At 44.2% G+C, this 20,120-nt stretch overlaps 1 protein-coding gene across 1 annotated transcript in view; it reads right to left on the bottom strand.

Annotated features, from left to right (window-relative positions):
- Positions 1-357: 357 nt before the first annotated feature.
- The window catches only part of LOC144722399 (uncharacterized), a 28,210-nt gene continuing 8,447 nt past the window's right edge, over positions 358-20,120 (bottom strand). The window contains exons 8-20 of the mRNA XM_078600638.1: positions 19,370-19,479; positions 13,485-13,581; positions 13,132-13,157; positions 12,856-12,947; positions 11,837-11,945; positions 10,652-10,822; positions 9,482-9,552; positions 7,348-7,515; positions 6,079-6,197; positions 5,021-5,225; positions 4,118-4,364; positions 3,671-3,783; positions 358-2,499 (exon numbers count right to left, since the gene is read on the bottom strand). Coding sequence (XP_078456764.1) covers positions 2,283-2,499; positions 3,671-3,783; positions 4,118-4,364; positions 5,021-5,225; positions 6,079-6,197; positions 7,348-7,515; positions 9,482-9,552; positions 10,652-10,822; positions 11,837-11,945; positions 12,856-12,947; positions 13,132-13,157; positions 13,485-13,581; positions 19,370-19,479 — 1,745 coding nt within the window. The 3' untranslated portion in view covers positions 358-2,282. The remainder of the gene's footprint in view (positions 2,500-3,670; positions 3,784-4,117; positions 4,365-5,020; positions 5,226-6,078; positions 6,198-7,347; positions 7,516-9,481; positions 9,553-10,651; positions 10,823-11,836; positions 11,946-12,855; positions 12,948-13,131; positions 13,158-13,484; positions 13,582-19,369; positions 19,480-20,120) is intronic.

Below are 20,120 nucleotides of genomic sequence, written 5' to 3'. Positions count from 1 at the left end.
GTGTGTTATGCTGGGAGCGGTAGTGCAGCAGTTAACGGGCTGCACTACGAACCCAGCAACCTGGGTTCAATTCCTGCTCTCGATCAATCTGAACTGGTCCTGGGGCCTCACCAAGGTCGAGTCAACCTCGAGTACAAGGGGGGGGGGGGGGGGTCCCTGATAAAAGTCGGGGTTCGGGCTGGAAAGTTGCGAATTATTACGAAATCATGTAAAACTGGGAATTTTCTCCCAGAATAAATAGCAACCAAAATACGTACTGTACATGTACTATACTTCACAACGCATAATGTTCACAAGTTCAAACACCATTAAACACTTAATTGAAAACCATTTTACGAGCATTTCGAAGCAGCCCTGTACGTTTTAAAAGGTTTTTTTTTAATAGACATTTTAAACATTTTAGTGTAAAAAGCTCAATCTTAAACAGCATTTTAAAAAGATTGAACCTAAAATGTGTAAGATCTCACTTTGGGTGAATTGTGTGTTGAAGCGTTGCGACGATATTCTGCGATAAAGTCTGCACCGATTACAGCAAGCACGATGGGACTGAGAAGATGGTGGCGCGTGCACGAGTTGTACAAAACGTCCCACCCCCCTCAGAGCCAAGTTCAACTGAGCCGAATCGAAAATGAAAATCGTCACTCGTGTTGGCCGTGATCGGGAATGGAAGTCGGCTCGCCGGGCTCGTAGCGCAGCACGCAAACCACTACGCAGCCACGCACAATGTTGTCGACTTGGCTCCGCTGAACCGAATCGAAAACGCCGTAGATGCGGGGAAGTTTTACGTTGTGTTCCTCAAAGCCGGCGATGTGAGTGCGAAAAGACAATTATCAGGGACCACTCGGGTGATAAAGGCGACCGGGCGTGGTGCTGGCCACTTACCCCTTGTGTGGCGTGCCGGCCTTCATAAGTGCTCGCTAACAGTATTTGCTCCTACAGTCTGTTGAGGCTATATGGGGGATTTTTGTCTCGTTTGTATTTTATACACTTCAACCCATTAAGATTAAAATATAACTGCACTAATTAGATTCGTTTTATATGCTTTATTGTGCAAAGACTTGCACATGGAAGTTAACAAAATGTTGAACTCATTAACGTTAACTGTAAGTCATAAAACAACAGTTAAAATAAACTTGTTCCCTTGCTAGCTTTTGCTGTTGAAAGCGGACGTCAATGTAATGTGTGACTGGGTCAAATTTACAGATACGACCCGACTAATCAACTTTAGCCAGAGCTAAAAACATGCAGAGCTGGGAAGGATTCCACAGCCAAAAATGTTGCCGTGTTCTGGCCTTGCGTAACAAATCGGTGTACGAGTATAAGTTTTGCACTCGAAGAACAGCAATGATAAATCCTTTAGCCCGTGAGAGCCCATTAAGGTGGCATTAACATGACCTATAAAAACTCTGGTGTATTTCTACTAACAGTGACCCAAACTCAGAATCAACTATCATTTTACTTATTGTGATGTGGGTTGTGAACTGCACACAAACTTTAGATTGGGTACATTTTAGATTAGTCTCCAACCAGTAAGTGTTCAATTTGCACGCCCTTCATTTTTGTCAGGGCTTAATTACGAAGCTGAGTAACATACCCACACTAAGCCAAGCTGCCACAAGGCAATACTTGTATCATTGTCAAAGAATATTAACTTGTGAGCATTGGGGTGACGCTTCTCACCATTCGCAGCCCTGAACCAACTATAGAAATGTCATGTTCCTTTGGCGTAGGTGAGTTTCTCCACTGGCGTGCCGCTGTTAATTTCTCGCAATTATGTGTCTATCCAACGTTACAAAGTGTAGCCGATTCCAATTTCTAAATTGTTAAAACGCTTAGGATGACAGAAATGATCATGACTACGTGGAAGGTACCTGAGGTGGGGCTTGTATTTCTTTTGGGATAGGATCGGTGACTGGTTAGGGTAAGTGGTATCGTGGTTGGGCTAGAGTCTGGTTGGCTAATCGTTAAGGTTTGAGGTAGGGATAGGGTTTGCTTGACCAGTATGTTTAAGGGATAGGCTCTTTTTGGCTTGTGTGGTTAGGTTATATGTATGACGAGTTGGTAATTAGTTGTGGGGATAGGGTTATGGTTAAGGTTAATTCCTGGCTCAAGTGGGCAAGGTTAGGGGGGGTAAGGCTTGGGTCCCATTGGCTCGTGTGGTCAGGGTTATGTGCATCGATAACCTGCGGTTGGCTACCATGTTTAGGATAATTGCTTGAGCTCTTGTCCGATTAGCGTACTCCGCTCCTGAAGACCTTCCCCCTCCACTCAAGTTACATTCACTATTGCGCTGCCGCTTCCCTTCCCAGCTGGTGACGGCGCCGTCCTCGGCTCGGCCTCTCGTCCACGAGCGCCTGCAGGCGGCCACGCAGCGCCCGCGCCTCCTCCAGGATGCCCCGAGCCGCCGCACGCCGCTCCGAGCACAGCGCCTGTGCCTCCTCCCGCAGGCGGCACAGCGTGGACGGCACGGACTCGATTCCCGGCAGCACGTGGGGTGTCCTGGTGGAGGAATCTGATGAGCTATAAAGCTCTTCTTCTTGGTTCTTTCGGTAAAGTCGCGTAGAAGGGAAATAATAAAATAATAAAAATAAAACATAATAAAATAATTCTCACGACGTTTTGGCCACAACGCAAGCAGCCGTCCTCAGGTGAAGAACAGGTCTGTCGGACGCTGTCTTTCCGACAGACCTGTTCTTCACCTGAGGACGGCTGCTTGCGTTGTGGCCGAAACGTCGTGAGAATTATTTTATGTTTTATTTTTATTATTTCCCTCCTACGTGACTTTACCGAAAGAACCAAGAAGATGAATCCCTGCAGTCACGAAAGCTTTAAATCGAAATATAAAGCTCTTTTTCACATGTCCAGTCGGGATGGGTCAGAGCATTACACCAGCAAACAGTACAGAAACACTATACGAGTGCAAAGTATAGGAAAGGCAAAAAAATTACTTACAAATATACAAATGAAAGTAAATTATGTTTTATCTTACCAGGTAGAGCCCATTGAGGGACTTACTATATTTCTCAGAAGCGAGCTGGCCACAAACGATAGCTCAACAAAGTGGCTTTATACGTGGACATTTATATCAGCGAAATCGAATTTCAATGCATGTTTCTAAATGTGGAGGGAAAAACCGGAGGACCCGGAGAAAATATCCACACGACTATGGGGAGAGAGACATGCAAACTCCAAATATACAGGCATCAGGGTCAGGATCGAATCCCTGACTTCTACATACCAGGCAAGGAAGGTGACATCACACCTCCGTGGTGTGATGTTACCATGGTTATAGTTGCAGCATCAATGCGTTCATGGCAACATGCATACAATACAATTTGGGAGTTTATAAAGTTTTATAAATGTGGTAGTATTATTGTTTATGTTTGGAGAAGCATGCCCATGATAGTTTGTGGAATTCTTAGCGATTTCCAAAGAAGGTCTTTCCATCTGCAGTTATAACTCTCGAAAAGATTATCCAATATGATTACAATTTTTGTTTAATGTGTTACTATTAGATTATAGTTTCGTGGCTAAGTATGGTTTTTTAATTGTTCCTTAAAACGATACACCTCACCATATTCAGATATTAAGTACTCGGTGCTTTTACGTAAGATCCGAGCTTCGATTGACAATAATTTTCCAGTTTCTTTGTGCAATGTACTGTAGATACCCTTGTGTGTCATGGGTGACGTCGGCAGAGGAAAGAGGTGTGCTGATCCCTTCATTCTCACTCTTGGTCGGACTTCTATTCATCAGGGACGATACCATCCCCTCCAGCGTAGCCTGGGTAAACATACAACGTAAATAACCTCTTTACAGAACAAGCATGCATGCATCCATCCATCAACTCTTCCTGGTAACTGCAATTAATCAAATTGGCAATACATTATAAAGATAAATTATTCTCTTATTACTTGAAGGGATGTCAGAAGCAGTTCTATGAGCTCTCCTTCCGCTGGGAGTTCTCTAATCATCGGGTTACGCATTGCTCTGCAACAGTTCCAAATGGATCCGTCGTGTGATGACGCAACGCTAATTCACAGCACAAATTGATACAAATTATGGGAGGGAAAAAACGAATGTAAAACACAAATAAATAACCACACCATGACCGCACCTCGATTTTGAGCGAGACTTTGCCATACTCCAACTGCGCCGCGTCTTTGCCACCACTGCTACCACCGCCACCGCCGTCACTGCCGGGCCCCTCGTCACCCGCCCCGTAGGAGCACTCTAACCAAGCGCAGTGCTGGATGTGGTCGCGTGTTGCTTCGCGCCTGCGTCTGAAGAGCGGGTTCTTCTCCAGGGAGAGCAGCAGGATGGTTCGCTGCATATACTCATTGCCCACGGGGTTCAGGGACACGCTGTGGGGAGACACAAGTACTGGACACCTTCTTGGGCATGTTCCCTCCCTTGCCTATCATTCCGTCACCAGTCTTGTCAGTTGGCTATCATCCCTTCTAGGGATGTGTCAGACCTATTCCCAATTACTGTTGTTAACAGTCAATGTTATATGACCGCATAGTTTTTCGCGGTTGCCCTGTGCAGTTCTGATGTGATTTTTGATTGTACCACATTTTGTCGGATTAATGTCTGACGTTTCGTTCTACTGGCCCGGAGGTTCTTTGGAAAGTCAACACAGAGTACAACCCGAATATGCATGAGCAAGTCAATGTGATGTGTCTAACCTGCGTATGTTTACTCATCCACGTTTTTTCTCTGTCCGTGTAATTCCTGGCGGGCACCTCACGTATGATACATCTGTCGTCGCAGATGTCACCATTAAACGTGCCTTACAAAGACTGGGAATAATGGATAAGTATAACGCCACCATCAAGTGGTGTGGCGTGATTGATGCGAGCCTTAGTGCAAGGATTGAAATGGGGCCCCTTATTCATATTTGCCAATCCTCTTCGTAGCCCATCGGTGCCCGGGCCCCACCAGACCAACTGCGCAACCTGCTCACTCGACGGCCGACGGCGATCGCCCCCGCCAGAGTCGGTCGCTAGGCCCAACTCACCGCTTGTAGGCCTGGTTGAGCATGGCGATTAGAATGGCGTTGTGGACGAAGATGTTGGTGATGCTCAGGAAGGAGGCGACCAGGATGTAGAGCATCGTGAAGTCGCGCTTGTGCATGGCCTCGTACTCGTCCATGTCCACGACGCTGATGCGGAACATGGTGAAGAGGGTCGCCGGAACAGTCTTGAACGACGCTATGTCTTTATCTGGTGAAATTAATAAAATAAAGCGGTTGTTATGCCGAATAATCACAATGCGTTATATTGTGAAAGAATGCTATCTTTGTTTTTTATTGTGTGCATGTGTGTGTGTATATACATTGTAAAGAAAAATAAGCGGTCCTTTATTGGCAGAGAAGAGCAATATTTTGAGCCTGGACTGAAGATGGACACAGAGTTCCATACTAAGGGGGCAGCAGAGGAGAAGGGGTGACCCCTCCTCTGAGCGGAGGCTAAATGTGGACTGATAGAAAGCCTTGGCTGCGGGTGAGTAGCCGGAGATGAGAGGGGAGAACTAGGCAGGGGCGACTCCATGGTGCATCTTGAAGGTAGGCGAGGGTAATCTTGCTGTTGATGGGAGGGAATATGCGAGATAGGGCGACATGCTTTTATGTATGTTGAGCTTCTTTCGCACTGTAATTAGCCAACCGCGCGAATCGGAGGTGCGGAGGAAGGACAACTAAACACAAAAAGCTATTCTAAAAGAATGAGTTCGTCAATGTAGATGATTTAAAAGTGCATAGCTCCAGTGGCTTCCTTATATCAGAAGGAAGTGTTCCACACGCCGCAGAACCGTATCCGAAGTGAGAAGTTTAACCAGAACATTTGGATCATCTGAAATCTGGAGTGGGGGTTGGGCATAAAGTTTTAGAATTTAGAAATTAAAGTTATTTCGCCAATCGAGTCACTGTGAAGTAGGAAATGTAACCGCGTATTTTTTGTGTAACAGGGGTGTAACTGTTTGCACATGTGTTTGTAATCTTTTTTTGTTGCACAAGGCTGTGTACATGATGGACATGTGAAGTGTCACGTTTTGTAGTAGAAGCCAACGACGACTTACTGCCAAATATCAGCCAAAACGAGAAGAAAAACGCGAGGAAAAACTGCCCAAACAGGAAGAACGCCTTGAGGATGTAAACAGCCATCTTTCCCAGGATGATAATCAACGGGCCCACGATCCTGCACAGAACCACACATGTGACCGGAACAAATGTGTGAACAAAAGCTCGTCAAACAGTTTCGATGACAGAATCATAAGGCAGCAGCAGCAGCGGCCACAATACAAACAGCTGCCAGTTAAGAAGGATGTTGCTGTGCCGAGTGATGGGTCACACTCGCCATGTCTTTGCACTTGCAGGCTTTCTACTTAAGACAGCACTGCATTATCTTTAGAGGTGACGAATAGAGTTGCCACCTTCAGAGGTTTAAAAAAACCAGGACATATGTTGGGAAGGAGAAAATTTCACAGTTCCGGAAGAGGGGAGGACTACAAGTGGATGCCTTGTTTTGAGTGTGTTGCGTTGTTGCTGTTGAGACCGGGAGATCGATGATCGATGTTCGATCGCCCCGTTGATGGCGTTTTGAGTGGCGTGTTATTATTGTTGTTACGCAACTGACAAGAGCCGGGCATCTTAATGTCCCAGGGAGACGATACATATTTGCCAGGACAGCTAAATAAAAAATGACAGGTGGCAACCCTAGTGGGACATTTATGACCCAGGCCACATGAGGACTACCTCTTTGCTGAATATGACCCACAAACTACATTTACCCATCACTGCAATAATCTTAGCTGCACTAATCGGCCACCAGAGGGAAATATTTTCAAACTGGAAACTCCCTTTCTAAATATTGAATGTTCAGTGACATGTTGCTGCAAGGGCCGCTTAATACTTGGTCAGCACGCACACGCGTGGCCGGCCATGAATATTTAAACGTCCAATTCGGCTCTCGGTAAGGGAAAAAAATTAACCCGTAAATACTAAGTTTTTCACTATAAATCCTTTATATGCGTGGCGGCTAGAGTCCTCTCGTCCTCTGGCTTGAGATGGCTGCCACCTATGGGTCAGATGATTGCCAGCCACCATTAAGCAATTGGTAATTACATCTGAAAAACATTTTCCTAAAAAGTGTAAAATTTTAGAAAAACATTTTCACGAAAATAAATTGTCACGCACAACGAGTCTGTGTGCAAAATGTCAGCTCGATTGGATCACGGGAAGTGGGTTAAAAAACGACCGAAAGATTTGCACGGTCGTAAGCACGCAAGCAAGCAAGCAAGTGAACTTAATATAAAGGATTTAAAAAAGGTTCCCCGCTCGCGATTTACTTGAAAGGACGTAGGTGCTTCATGTTGTGGAGCCACAGTGGAATTATGGTGATGGCAACCAAGTGGTCATATCTCCGGGCGTCGTTCCAGCTCGGTTTCAGTATGAAGGCCACGTGGAGTCCCACCAGGGACAGCAGGAGCACTAACACCAGCCAGTGGAGGAAGCTCCTGCGGAAAGCGAGGGGGCGACACTCATCCGGTCGCAGCGCTGCCTCCCCTTGAGTTGAGAAAATGGTTCGGTGATATTGCGTTGGCAGTGGTACACAAGCAGCAAATAAACTAATCGCGTTCGTCAATAACACTGTGGCCTTTATAATAAAAAGATAATAGGTGACATTTGCAGCAATGGCCCTTCTTCACAGCACATAAAGAAGCCAGAGGTAGACTGATCACTCTACTTTTAGCCTTCCTCGCTCTTTGAGATGGCACGCTAGACGTTCGTGACACCTTTGGTATCATGCCGATGCGATTTTTGTAGACAGTGATCTATCCATTCAATTGCTTGAGTTTTCATGACGAAGATTAAAACAAACATTTCAAAACAAATAATGGTAGTATGATAAACATATTTAATTGATTATAAAAAATATTGTAATTCAGATATCTGTCCAGAGATGCCCTATCAAGCAATCACAGAAAGTCACGTCTGTGTATATACAGTGCCTGGTGCTTCTGCTGCTTTTGATGCTCAAGTGAAAAAGCAGAATGACTGACAAACATATTCCAATACATCAATAAGAATTTATCATTATGAAAATAAACATTTAAAGTACGTACTATAGTTTAGTTACGTGACTTTACCGAAAGAACCAAGAAGATGAATCCCTGCAGTCACGAAAGCTTTAAATCGAAATTTAGTTAGTGTAGTTTCTTGGTCACGTCTACAATGGACCATCATCCATTGGCAAACAACAACGTACATGATACAGATGTATCACATGTAAAAAAGAAAAGTGTATCAAGGATAAAATTGATTAAAAATTACATACTCTTTGGTTCTTTCGGTAAAGTCACGTAGCTAGAAATAAAATGAAACAAATCACGACGTTTCGATCGCAACACAAGCAATCTTCATCAGGTGGAACAACCACAGCAAAAAAAAATGCTAAAGTAGGCGAGAGAGATGTTATTAGGAAGGATGTTATTAACCAGGTAAAGCCTTAACTGGTTCATCTTCTTGGTTCTTTCGGTAAAGTCACGTAGAAGGAAAGTAATAAAATAATAAAAATAAAACATAATAAAATAATTCTCACGACGTTTCAGGTGGAGAACAGGTCTGTCGAGAAGGCAGACTCTGCCTTCTCCACAGACCTGTTCTCCACCTGAAGACGGCTGTTCGCGTTGTGGCCGAAACGTCGTGATAATTATTTTATTATGTTTAATTTTTATTATTTTACTATTTTCCTTCTACGTGACTTTACCGAAAGAACCAAGAAGATGAATCCCTGCAGTCATACCTGCCGGGTACTAGTCTATTTTTCCGAGTTACTTTCCCCCCCGTGTCCCACACTCAGCTTCCCACTTCTAGCCCTGTCTACCCCCCCCCCCAGCCTCACTTCTTCTCCCCCTAGCGCTCACGCAGCTCCGCTGCTCCACCCCCCCCCTCTCTCTCTCCCCCCTTGCTCCTCCCCCCTTTCTTACCTATATAACCCCTTGCCACGGCAGCTCTCTCGCCTACTTCAGCATTTTTTCTTGCTGTGGTTGTTCCACCTGATGAAGATTGCTTGTGTTGCGATCGAAACGTCGTGATTCGTTTTATTTAATTTTATTTCTACCTACGTGACTTTACCGAAAGAACCAAATAGTATGGATTCCTGCAGTCACGAAAGGTTCAAATCAAGATAAAAAATATCATTTTTTTAAATATACTGATTTTTGTTGAAAAATCTTTCGTGATGTCCATGAAGAAGGTCGTTCCAATCATTTGCCTTACGATACATACAACAGTATTTCCTGTATCACAATTTACACATGTTTATATTTGCTATATATTTTGAGTAATAGTTTTACGAAGCCGAAATATTTAATGAGAATCTTGCGTGTCTTGCTCATTCATGGATTGCTTTTGGTTCACCAGTTATGAGCAGAATGAGAAACACTCATCATCTGCGTGATTGTAGTGCACTATACGTACCAAAAACCCACAAAATACTTAGCCTTTACTTTATTTATTTTCTTCACCTCTTGTTCCAAGTAAATTTTCTCCTGCAATACAAGGGAAAACAACATCTATTGCTGACGCTTATAACCAAAACGAACAGCACAATCTGACCGTCAGGTGCTTTTTTTTTGGGGGGGTGTCAAATTTATTTTAATAAGCTGAACATAATAATTTAATTACCTTTGACAGTGAAATCCGATGACCATTATGCCCCTATTAACTTCAAAATGCACACACTGCAAGTGGACCTCACATAGCCAGTGTTTAAACATTAAACGTTTCACATTTCTCGGGGTTATCCGGTTTCTTCACAAAGGCAACCACACCCAGAGAACTGAGCAACCAGTCCATCTGGCTGAGCTACTGAGAATAAGGTCTTGGAGGCTAAACGAGGATATTATGGGAAAAAAAGTAATTATTTGTATTATTTAATCATACAACCACGTGTGTGGTTGTGTTTATGTATGTCTGTGCACGTGGGGAGCGGTGGTGTTGCGGTTAGCGCATTGCGCTACGAACCTAGCGACCCGAGTTTGTTTCCCGCTCACAGTCGACTCAGCCTCAAATGAGTACCTGGTACGGTGTGTAAATATTGCAACTAGGGAGGCAAAAGCGGCCGAGCATAGTGCTGGCCACCCACCCCCTTATGTGCCGTGTCAACCTTCATTGGCGCTCACTAACAGCACTTGCCCCAACAGCTGTGTAGGCTATGCGGGATATTGTTTTTTGTGTGCCGACCTGTGTAAGTGACCATGTGCGCGTGTATACATGATACCTGCCAGCGAGTGTTTTGACACTTTACATGACCTCAAAATTAACCTAACCTAGAACAAAAAACTCAACACATTCTGAAAATAAAAACCATTTAAAAAATGTTAAATCGTGGCTGTTTTGGGAATTAACCCCTCCTCATTGCTGTGAAAAAGGCCCACAGCCTGAAACATCCGCTAATATATATTTTTCCTTTTAAGACCAGTGTTTTTGAAAAATGTGAGCTTTTGTTAATTGTACTTGTGCACCGCTGTCAAAGCAGCATCACCAAATAATTAGTTTAACCTGGAGCCCAGCACCCAGGCGACATCTCCACCACTCATTGGTGAACGGTGGCTATTGCTGTTGCTGCTCACTCTTGTTTGCACGTACCTGTGGCCAGCATGGGTGGCAGAACCGGAGGTTTTGGCTCAGCTCACTGCGCCACCACTCGCGCCAGCATCGAAGGGCGCGGGACGCAGAGCGCAACTCCCCGAGTTCGGCCACCACGTTCATCGCCAGTTGGCCCAGGCACACAGTAGCCAGCACCGCACGCCACGCACTCTACACACACATACGCGTGCAAAGACAAAGATCACCCGTACGGCCTTAACGGGCTGTTTGGGCAAGTGGTGAAGGAACGGAAACGAGGGGGTGGGTGGCCAACACCATGCCCGGCCGCCTTTGTCTCCCCAGTGGCGATGTTTACACACCGTACCAGGTACTGATTTGAGGCTGAGTCGACCTAGTTGAGGTTCAGGATTGGTTCATATAATCGGCACTGGTGTTGACCTTGAGCGGGAATTAACTTGGGTCACTCGGTTCGTAGCGTAGTGATCATAAAAGTATGGTACAATAAAATTTAGCTGAACTGCCCTTCTGCTGCCACAGAGCCTATAACAACCTATTGTGCATGATGGTCACCCATCAAAACTATCCAGGCTCAAGCTTACTTAGTTTCCGAGATCAGATCAGATCAGATTCGGACACTCAGTCTAAACTTTACCTCATAAGCCAGTCATCTCAAGCAATGACACCTGGGTATGTTCCGTCACCTGCTAGCAGGCCTACGACACTTGAACCTTATGGTGGAACCCTGGGTGCCATTAGCTCCCGGGCTCTCGCATAAACTGCGTTGCGACGTCATTTTATGTCTGTTGAAGGCGAACGATACGGCAATCTATTCCTCTCGACGAGCTCTACACGATGCACTCATCAAAGTTTCGTTTCTTCTGCTGCGCTTGGACGACACGACAGAATGATCCGCGCCAGGTGGGTCATGGCGTTTATGTGCGCGGTGGGACGGAGTCGCCAAAAATGTTTTAATTACGATTTTAACTTCCGTTTATTCGGGACCCCGGGGTCCCGCCATAAGGTTCACTTCACGTGGCTTCAAAGTGCACTTAGCATGGCACAAGCGCCGTGCTGACGTCACCACCATATTTTAGCCAATTTTGTTGTCCTTGCCCCGTACCTCCAGATTAGCACGGTTGGCTACGTACAGTGCAAAAGAAGTTCAACATACATGCATACATACGAACGGCAGTTGTCAATTCGACCAATTCAATGCATCATTGCCTGTGGGAAGGTGTACACATGGCGGTTCTCCCAGTCAACGCCCATCATGAGGACCGACCACGTGATGATGAAGAATAACTCCAGGAACAGTCGAACACAAGCGCCGGCCCTGTGAGTACACAGAGTGGAGGGCGGAAGCCACAATCATTACGATCCTATTGTTAAGCTCGTCAGTAACGCTGGCGTGGTGTAAAGGTCAGCACATTGGATTTGCAATAGAGGTCGCTGGTTCGATCGCCAAGAGCAAAACAATGGGCACGTTTTTTTTAATCCCGCCCCCCCGTCAATCTGACATTATGAATGGGTACACGGCAGTTCATCGACTGGAACTTTGCGTGTGGTGGGGTAAAGTGTGAGTACTCCTACCTCATATGGCCAGCATCCAAATACCCTCTAGAGGACCTCTCTAGCATTTCCTCTCGTGTGGCTTTTCCATCAACAGTGGTGTAAGCAATGGCAGGTTTGCACCATTATCTTTTATTAAATTGTTCAATAATTTTCTGTAGCTAATTTCCATTGGATGTCACTTTCAGTGCTCTACTCATTTCAAAGTTATTCATTTCATCAAAGTTGTTATATCCATTTGTATCACTTTTCTTTAGGGATTTCAATTTTTTGCTGAGAATCAGTCTATCTTCTACCTCCCGAGCTAGATTTCTACGCATAGGGATTGATGGAGTGATGCATCGTTACACCCCGACCATTCAAATCAGTCACCTGCCATCTGTTTACCTATTTTGTAAGAACCCAGTGTGAGGCTGTCATGCAGATTACACCGCAGGCACTATATTAAGGAAACCATAACACAATTTAATCCTAAAATGTACTTGGCTGTCAAATTAGAATCTCCCAGTAAACTCGCGAAATACTGAAATGGACGTGAGTCACAAAAGTGGCCTGAAACCCGATCACCCACAACTGCCGTTTTGAGCCACTGGTCTTAGAAAATAGAGGTAGGATCATGTTCCATTGGTGTGAGAGCGATTGTATGTTTGTGTATGTGCTGTGTGGATACTCACAGACCATATGCCTTCCATTTAATGTCGAGGAGTTTTCTGACAGCGGGATGACTCGCAACATCAAATAATTTATGTATCACAATGAGTTCCAGCTGTTAAACAGCACATTTAGGAAAGGCAAACACATTAAAGTGTAATCGCACAGGTGTAATGGAATAAATAAGAACATGGTTGAATGGTCTTTTCTCGATTCCATCTCAAAAAATAATATAATCTCGTTATGCGCGAGTGAGCAATGTACTGTTTTGTGATATGCCAATCTTGTTTAGTGCTCACCAGAGAATTTAAACTGCCAGGATTCCCTGAAATTGGAACAAAAATTATATCAATTTACATTTATGGTAAATTATTATATCTGCAGTCAGGTGTGACATCTTGTGGTGCGAGATATCTGGGTCAACACATGTTTTTTCTTTGCCTCCACAAATTGGTCAGAATGGGTTATATTAACGTTTTAAATGCAAAACATTTGAGCTGTGACATTGACATGCAATATCCTGCTCGTGTAATATACAACTGTTTGAGTTCACGTATATTTTACAAGCAGAAAACAATGGTGGTGAAAGCAAGAACGAAATTATGACTGCACGAGTATTTTTTTTACAAGCAGCGTCTGCTAACGGACTTACCGTTACATTCAGGGTGGCTCTCCAACGCCTTCAAATAAAAGTACTGCTTGTGAATGGAATGGTGCACAACGTGCAATTGATCCAATGCCACCAGAGCCTGGTGGAGAAGCGTACGCAACCTTTACCACCAAAAGAAAAAGTTGAAGTGATTTCTTGCTTCAACGAGCATTCAGGCAGTGCTCATCTCTTATTTACAGCCCTGAGCCAGTGGTAAAAATTCCGCATATTCGATGGCATGGGCAAGTCTAAACGTAGGACGATCACTGTTGACATCTCCAGATAGTGGTAGCTATTACTGGTAGGAACCTCCTGGTTACACCAGCCCACAGGGGATTATTGTGACCGTCCATCCGTCGTGCATCCACAAATGGGAGGGTGGGGCTGGGTGGAGAGGGGAGGGTGGGGAGGGGCTGGGTAGGGAGGGGAGGGTGGGGTGGGGAGGGGCTGGGTGGGGAGGGTGGGGGGTGGGAGGGGTGGGGCTGGGTGGGGAGGGGCTGGTCACCCCGTGGTGCCCTTATAAAACTCAACGTTTAACCTACTCACGCCGGCTTGTGCCCGCCCTCACAGTCGGCCATATTTGTGGAATACACCACGCCGCCATTGACCAAGCAACCCAACGTTCCTACCAGCTCCCTCCGCAGAAATGTGTTTTATTCATCCCCGAGGCTTGATGGGCTGAGTCAACCCAGAACCAGGATTAAAAATTAACCCGTAAAAACAAAGTTTTTCACTATAAATCCTTTATATGCGTGGCATCAGTTTTATTTTATTATTAATTTCAGTTTTTCTTGATTAAGAGTTTCATTTTTATCACATTGGTATTTTAATTAAATATGAAAAAAAAAATTCCCTAAAAAGTGGAAAATTTTGGAAAAAAAATTTCACGAAAATAAATTGGCACGCACAACGAGTCTGTGTGCAAAATGTCAGCTCGATTGGATCACGGGAAGTGGGTTAAAAAACGACCGAAAGATTTGCACGGTCGTAAGCGCACAAGCAAGCAAGTGAACTTAATATAAAGGATAAAAAAATGGCAACGTGCTGATCACTCTGTTGCTGCACCACCAGGCCAGTTAGAAAATTACCAATAATAATGCACAAAAGATGTGGTTTCTATACAGCAAGAGGTGCAATTGTGATCATAAGCTCAGTCTTCCCAGCATACCTTGCATATCACATCAACCTTCTGCATGTATGTTAGAATCGGTTTGTTAGAACCTTTACCCACTCACCATACAATGATAATGTAGGGCCCAGTTTCACATCAAGACAATGCCTGAAATGGATAACCTAAGTAGAAATATCACCCTATGTATACATTGGCACATAAAAAAAAAATATTTGCCAGCAACACTAAAATCTGCCCAAAGATTACTGGCATACTCTTTGGAAAGGATAAACAAGGGGGTTTGCACTTATTTGTAGTAAAGTAGCTTTTGACATTATGTTGACTACTTACAATAGGCATACATTTGCTGTAAAAAAGTCGTAATTTTTCCATTAAAATTGTGCAGTGGAATTCAGTTTCTGTTTACAAACATGATCCAGTTGTGTGAATTTTTAATTCCTACGGCACACTTTATCCACAGGACAACCGCTGCTGATTTCCTAAAATAAGTCTACAATACTCATCTAACGTATTCTGTAAGATTGTTAAACTCATCCTTCTCATTGTGATGAGCTAACTACTGTGCCACCCAGCCAGATATAAAAAATAAACATTATTTGGCATTGTGTTCTCCACATTAATTGTACCCTGAAAATATATTGTATTTATTTGGACTATATATTTTGATTAGTTGGGGTGAAGTGGTGGCATAGTGGTTCGTGTACTTGTGCTATGAACACGGCGACCCAAGTTTGATTTATGGCGGACATCAGTGATGGATGATACATTTACTGGTCCTGGCATCCTCTCCTTCACAAACCTACACTGACCAGCGTGGTGAAGTATGGTCAAACTACCCCCATGACTGACAGTGTGGGGAGGCTTTCATCCATAAAAGGATTGATATAATGGAGTATACAGTATTTATTTTTATTATTTAATACCTTGCAAAAGAGACGTCTCAATGAGCTTTCATAAATAAAGGAGAGATATTTAATATTTATCTAGCAATGTCTGTAAAATCCTTTGTGACAGCCCAGTCAAAAACATTTCAGTAAAATGTCTATTTTCCTGACCTCGGGGAGACGTGGAGTGAAATATGAATAGTAAGGTAGCACACCCGTATTTTCAATTTAAAGCCAATGCCATACTTCTTATCCTCATCCGCCAATGAGACCGCATCTTCCCAGTCCTCAGTTCCGTCCACTGGCTCACAATCAATCTAAACATCACCCTCACCGTCTTCAAGATCCTCTGTAGACTCACCCCTGCCTCCCTCTCCTCTCTCATCTCCCATTCATGTGCTCTCTGCTCGAACCTACCATGGCCTTCTGGCAAATACCAAGTCAACCTTCACTCAATGGAAGCTCACGTCTTCTCTGCTGGAGGTCCTTTGCTCTAACCCTTGCTCTGTTCAAGTTCAGCTTCAAGACGTTTCTCTTGTCTTCTGATTCTCTCTCTTTGAAGTCGATTCATTCACACATCGACAATAATGCCATCTCAACTCTCTTTATGGGCTGTAGCATTAAGGCCCTACCCTAAAGAATATTACAAAAAATCCTCCTCTGTAAACTCACTCTCTGGATACACGTTTCCTCTATTTGCATAGCATCTTGAGATGGCAACTCACCCTGAATACATTCGATCTTATCAGATCTCGGTAGTTAAGCAGAAGCCTGGTTAGTATTTGGATGGAAGAATGCCTCGGAATGCAAAGATATTGTAGGTTTGGCCTGGCATGTAACAATGAGTTGCCAGTGCATAAATTGATTATTAAATCTATCTGTGAAAATCTAGAGTTTCAGCCCACGCATGGAGGGTTTTTTCTCTATACTGTATTGTATTTGCACATGTACAGTTGCGAGCTTTAACCAGCATGGGGCGAGCAATGATCGCGTGACAGCCTCCACCACAGTCAACTCCTGTCCCGCAAACGTGGCCCAAGAACATGCACTAACTTACACTGCAGGGCTATGCATTTCATATATCTTTTAGCTTGTGCATTTTTCCTTAATTATATTGTAATTGTCAACCCCAACTCGGACTGAAATGTATTACTGCTTCAGCACTACCAGTATGTTGGAGAGAAATCCCACATGTAAAAATTAAGTTCAATACCAGTGTGCTGAATACAAAACTGGCACATTTGTTCATGACGACTTTATTTAATTGGCTGTGTCGGTCGGAGCAAGGGTGTACGACACACATTGGCAGTTTTCTCGTGTTATCCGAGCTAAAAATCATTTATCGATCACTAGTTTATTGGCCCGTCGTAGGGCGGAAACTGTAATATTACAGATGTAAATTAACGTTTTATTGTGATTGTTAATTTGATTAGGAAATGTAGCACATTATTTTTTCTTAACTTATTAAATTTAATTAAGGACCTTGGAAGATTTCTCGGTTTACGATATTTTGTGTGAATCTCTTTTCACTGCAGTTGGCTATTCTTGATGAACACTTTGATCCGCTGAGGATATTTAGATCTAGACAGAGCCACGTACAACTGGCCATAGGAAAATACGGGTTCATTGAGATAAATACCCCAAAAAAATAATAATGCAGGCACACATTAATAATGAGGGGGGGGGGGGCACATGTGGAGTGACGTCACGCGCGGGACACACACACACACAGCCTTCTTTGGCTCGTTATATTCGTTGCTGCGTTGATTTCTTTATTAGCTTTACTTTCCATAAAGGTCAAAATGAAACCTAATTTGCGTAAACAAATTTTTGTTTCCGATCCTTCTTCACGCGAAGTGACGTCACTCATTCATTCTCATTAATGAGGGGGGGGGGGTCCATGTGGAGGACCCCACCTGTTCATGATAATTGAGGGGGGCTGGTGCACGTGGTGTGACGTCACGCACGTTACACAGACATTCTTGGCTCATTATATTAGTAACTAGCCTATAACCCGTCCAAGGACGGGTGTATTGCAGTAAATCTCAAACATTCAAGCGAAAAGCAGACTGCGACGTCATATTCATTGCATCCATTGGTGTGCAATTTGTAAGGCCGTGGTGACACAAACTTATTTCATTGAAAGGTTATAATCCCTTGTTCATCATGACATCCTTTTTACTTCTATGTCTCAACAGCGTGACGGGGATTGCGTGACGCGAGGGTTCTGCCTTTGAAGTGAGGGTTGTAAGTTGGCGCTGACGAGGGAGGAGGCGCCTCCCCCCCTATAAAATCTATTATCAATCATCAGTCGTGAAAGCCTTCGTGTCAAAATTGGAATAACTGAAATTGTAAATGCCGAGTTAGTATAAAAATAACAGGTTAATTACAAATATATAACAGGGGTGTGTGATTAGTCATTCAGGTTAAAGGAATACCGTATTGTATTGGCAGACTGACCTGGCTTTGACCCCCACATCAAATTACACGTGGGTGTCATAATACGCATGGCAGTAAATGCGTCATTTTAGACGTTAGATGCAGAACTTGGAGTGACCTCTCATCACACAGCGACATAGCGATTAATGGGATCATGGGAGGTTTAGAGCGAGAGGGTAGAACTTGTTATATCCAGAAAAACAATGCTTGTCACAACACATAACCAAGAACACATTTCTGCCTTTGACGGGTATAAAGTGAACCTTGGCCTGACATTCAATAGTTATTTAATCATTATTGTCTCTATTTTTCTCTGTCTTTGTTTTGCCTCTCCTCTTCCCCACCTGTTATTCTAACTGATTTGCAGTTTTCTTAACGCATTGATTTTGGCGTGGATTCAATTTAAAAGTCCACTTGAGATGACCAGATCAATTCTTCATTTGAGAAAATCGCACAGCAAGCGCTGAGAGTATTGTCTAAGACAATGGTTCTCCACCAGGGATCTGTGGACCCCTAGGAGAAAGGGAGGTGGATTTAGGGGATATTTCAAAAGGCTGAGGGGTCAGTCGATAGGAATCAATATTAGAGTGTGAATGGATAAGGGTTTTGAATTAGAGGTCGGCAAAAAAGAAAAGTCAATGGATCTTTTGGCAAACAGCAGGACAGCCGTGTGGTATATAATTTACGAAAAGATGACTAAACACACAGCACTGCAACAGGGGTGGTTACATAACCTCAGCAGTGACAAATACACAACACCGCTTGGTCTATACGAGTGAACAAATTCGTCCCGCCGATGAAGCGGGTAAATGGCAGAGACGAAAGAAAAGGGCAGGGTAAAACATCAACAGGACCTGCCCCTTCCACCCAGTAGCCACCTGCTGTGTCTGCAGTCGAGTATGCGGATCTCAAATCGGTCTGTCCCGCCATCTACGGACGCACCGATGATTCCACCATCTGCCGACAACTGTCATCCCTGTACCCGAGAGACCGCCGCAGCCGATGACGGTGAACAAATTCAAGGGAGCTGTGTCCTCGCAAATGATGGTGACCCCTGGTCTAAGTCTACCAGGCAATTCATCTCTGCTGGCTTCACACCTTCCACCCATTCCTCCTTATGACTTGTACAGCCCAAATCCATGTCTCGGAATGCATCCTATTTCATCAGACATCAGAAGCTAAGCAGATTGCAGACTGGTGGTCAGTACTTGGATGGAAGACTTCCCTGGAGATATTAGGTATTATAAAATTGTACTGCGAGGTGGTGAGAAGATATTCATGCAGAGCTTTCACGAACTCAGGTTTCCTCCCACACGAAGCCAAACACTCGTTAATGAAAATGGTAAAATATCCCAATGCAAAAAGATCCTTGTGAAAGAGTCTTGAGACTCAGGCTTTCCTGCGTAAATAAAGGGCATTATTATATTATTTACCACTGACGGGAGTTTTTCTAGCAGCAAGGACAAACACATCTGTCCCGTGTTGTCCTGAGCCATTGTGTCTGCACCCAGTTGCAATAGCAGGCGTGCCGTATCTCTGCGAGCTGTGGATGACACACGCAGACGCGCAGCCATGCACATGAGCAGACAAAGACCACTGTAACGCTTTAACAGACTGTAGGGGAAAGCGCTGTTAGCGAGCACCTATGAAAGCCGGCACGTCACATGAGTGGGTGGGTGGGTGTCCAGCACCATGCCCGGCCGCCTTTGTCTCCCTAGTGGCAATGTTTACACACCACACAAGATATGGTACTCGTTTGAGGATGAGTCGAACTAGGGGAGGCCTGTGAGTGGGAATTTAACTCGGGTCTCCGGGTTTGTAAAGCAACGCGCTAACCACTCCCCATGCAGGCAGACGCACAGGCAGACATGCACGCAAACACACAGAAACGCATGCAGACAGCCAGACACACGCAGCATTTGGCAGGGGTGGAGGAAGAACATGAGGCATATAATAATGCATCAATTCACCAATTTAAATTCTTACTAAAAATATATATATAATTTTTTTGACCAAATGAAACTGTCACAGAAGTGTCACATTCCAAGATTCGCTTAGAAACCCTAACCCCAACCCGTGTTACAGAGATTCGGGTGTCATTTAAAGATCGACCCACGGAAGGAGACGTTACAGGAACCGCTTCTGAGATCCCTTCAAGTGACCCTTTTCTTCATCATCACACGA

The sequence above is a fragment of the Lampetra planeri genome, chromosome 14 (genome assembly GCF_965212315.1).
Source record: "Lampetra planeri chromosome 14, kcLamPlan1.2.h2, whole genome shotgun sequence".
In the NCBI taxonomy this organism is placed as follows: domain Eukaryota; kingdom Metazoa; phylum Chordata; class Hyperoartia; order Petromyzontiformes; family Petromyzontidae; genus Lampetra; species Lampetra planeri.
Note: the sequence above shows the minus strand (reverse complement) of the source record. Positions and strands in the feature narration are given on the sequence as shown.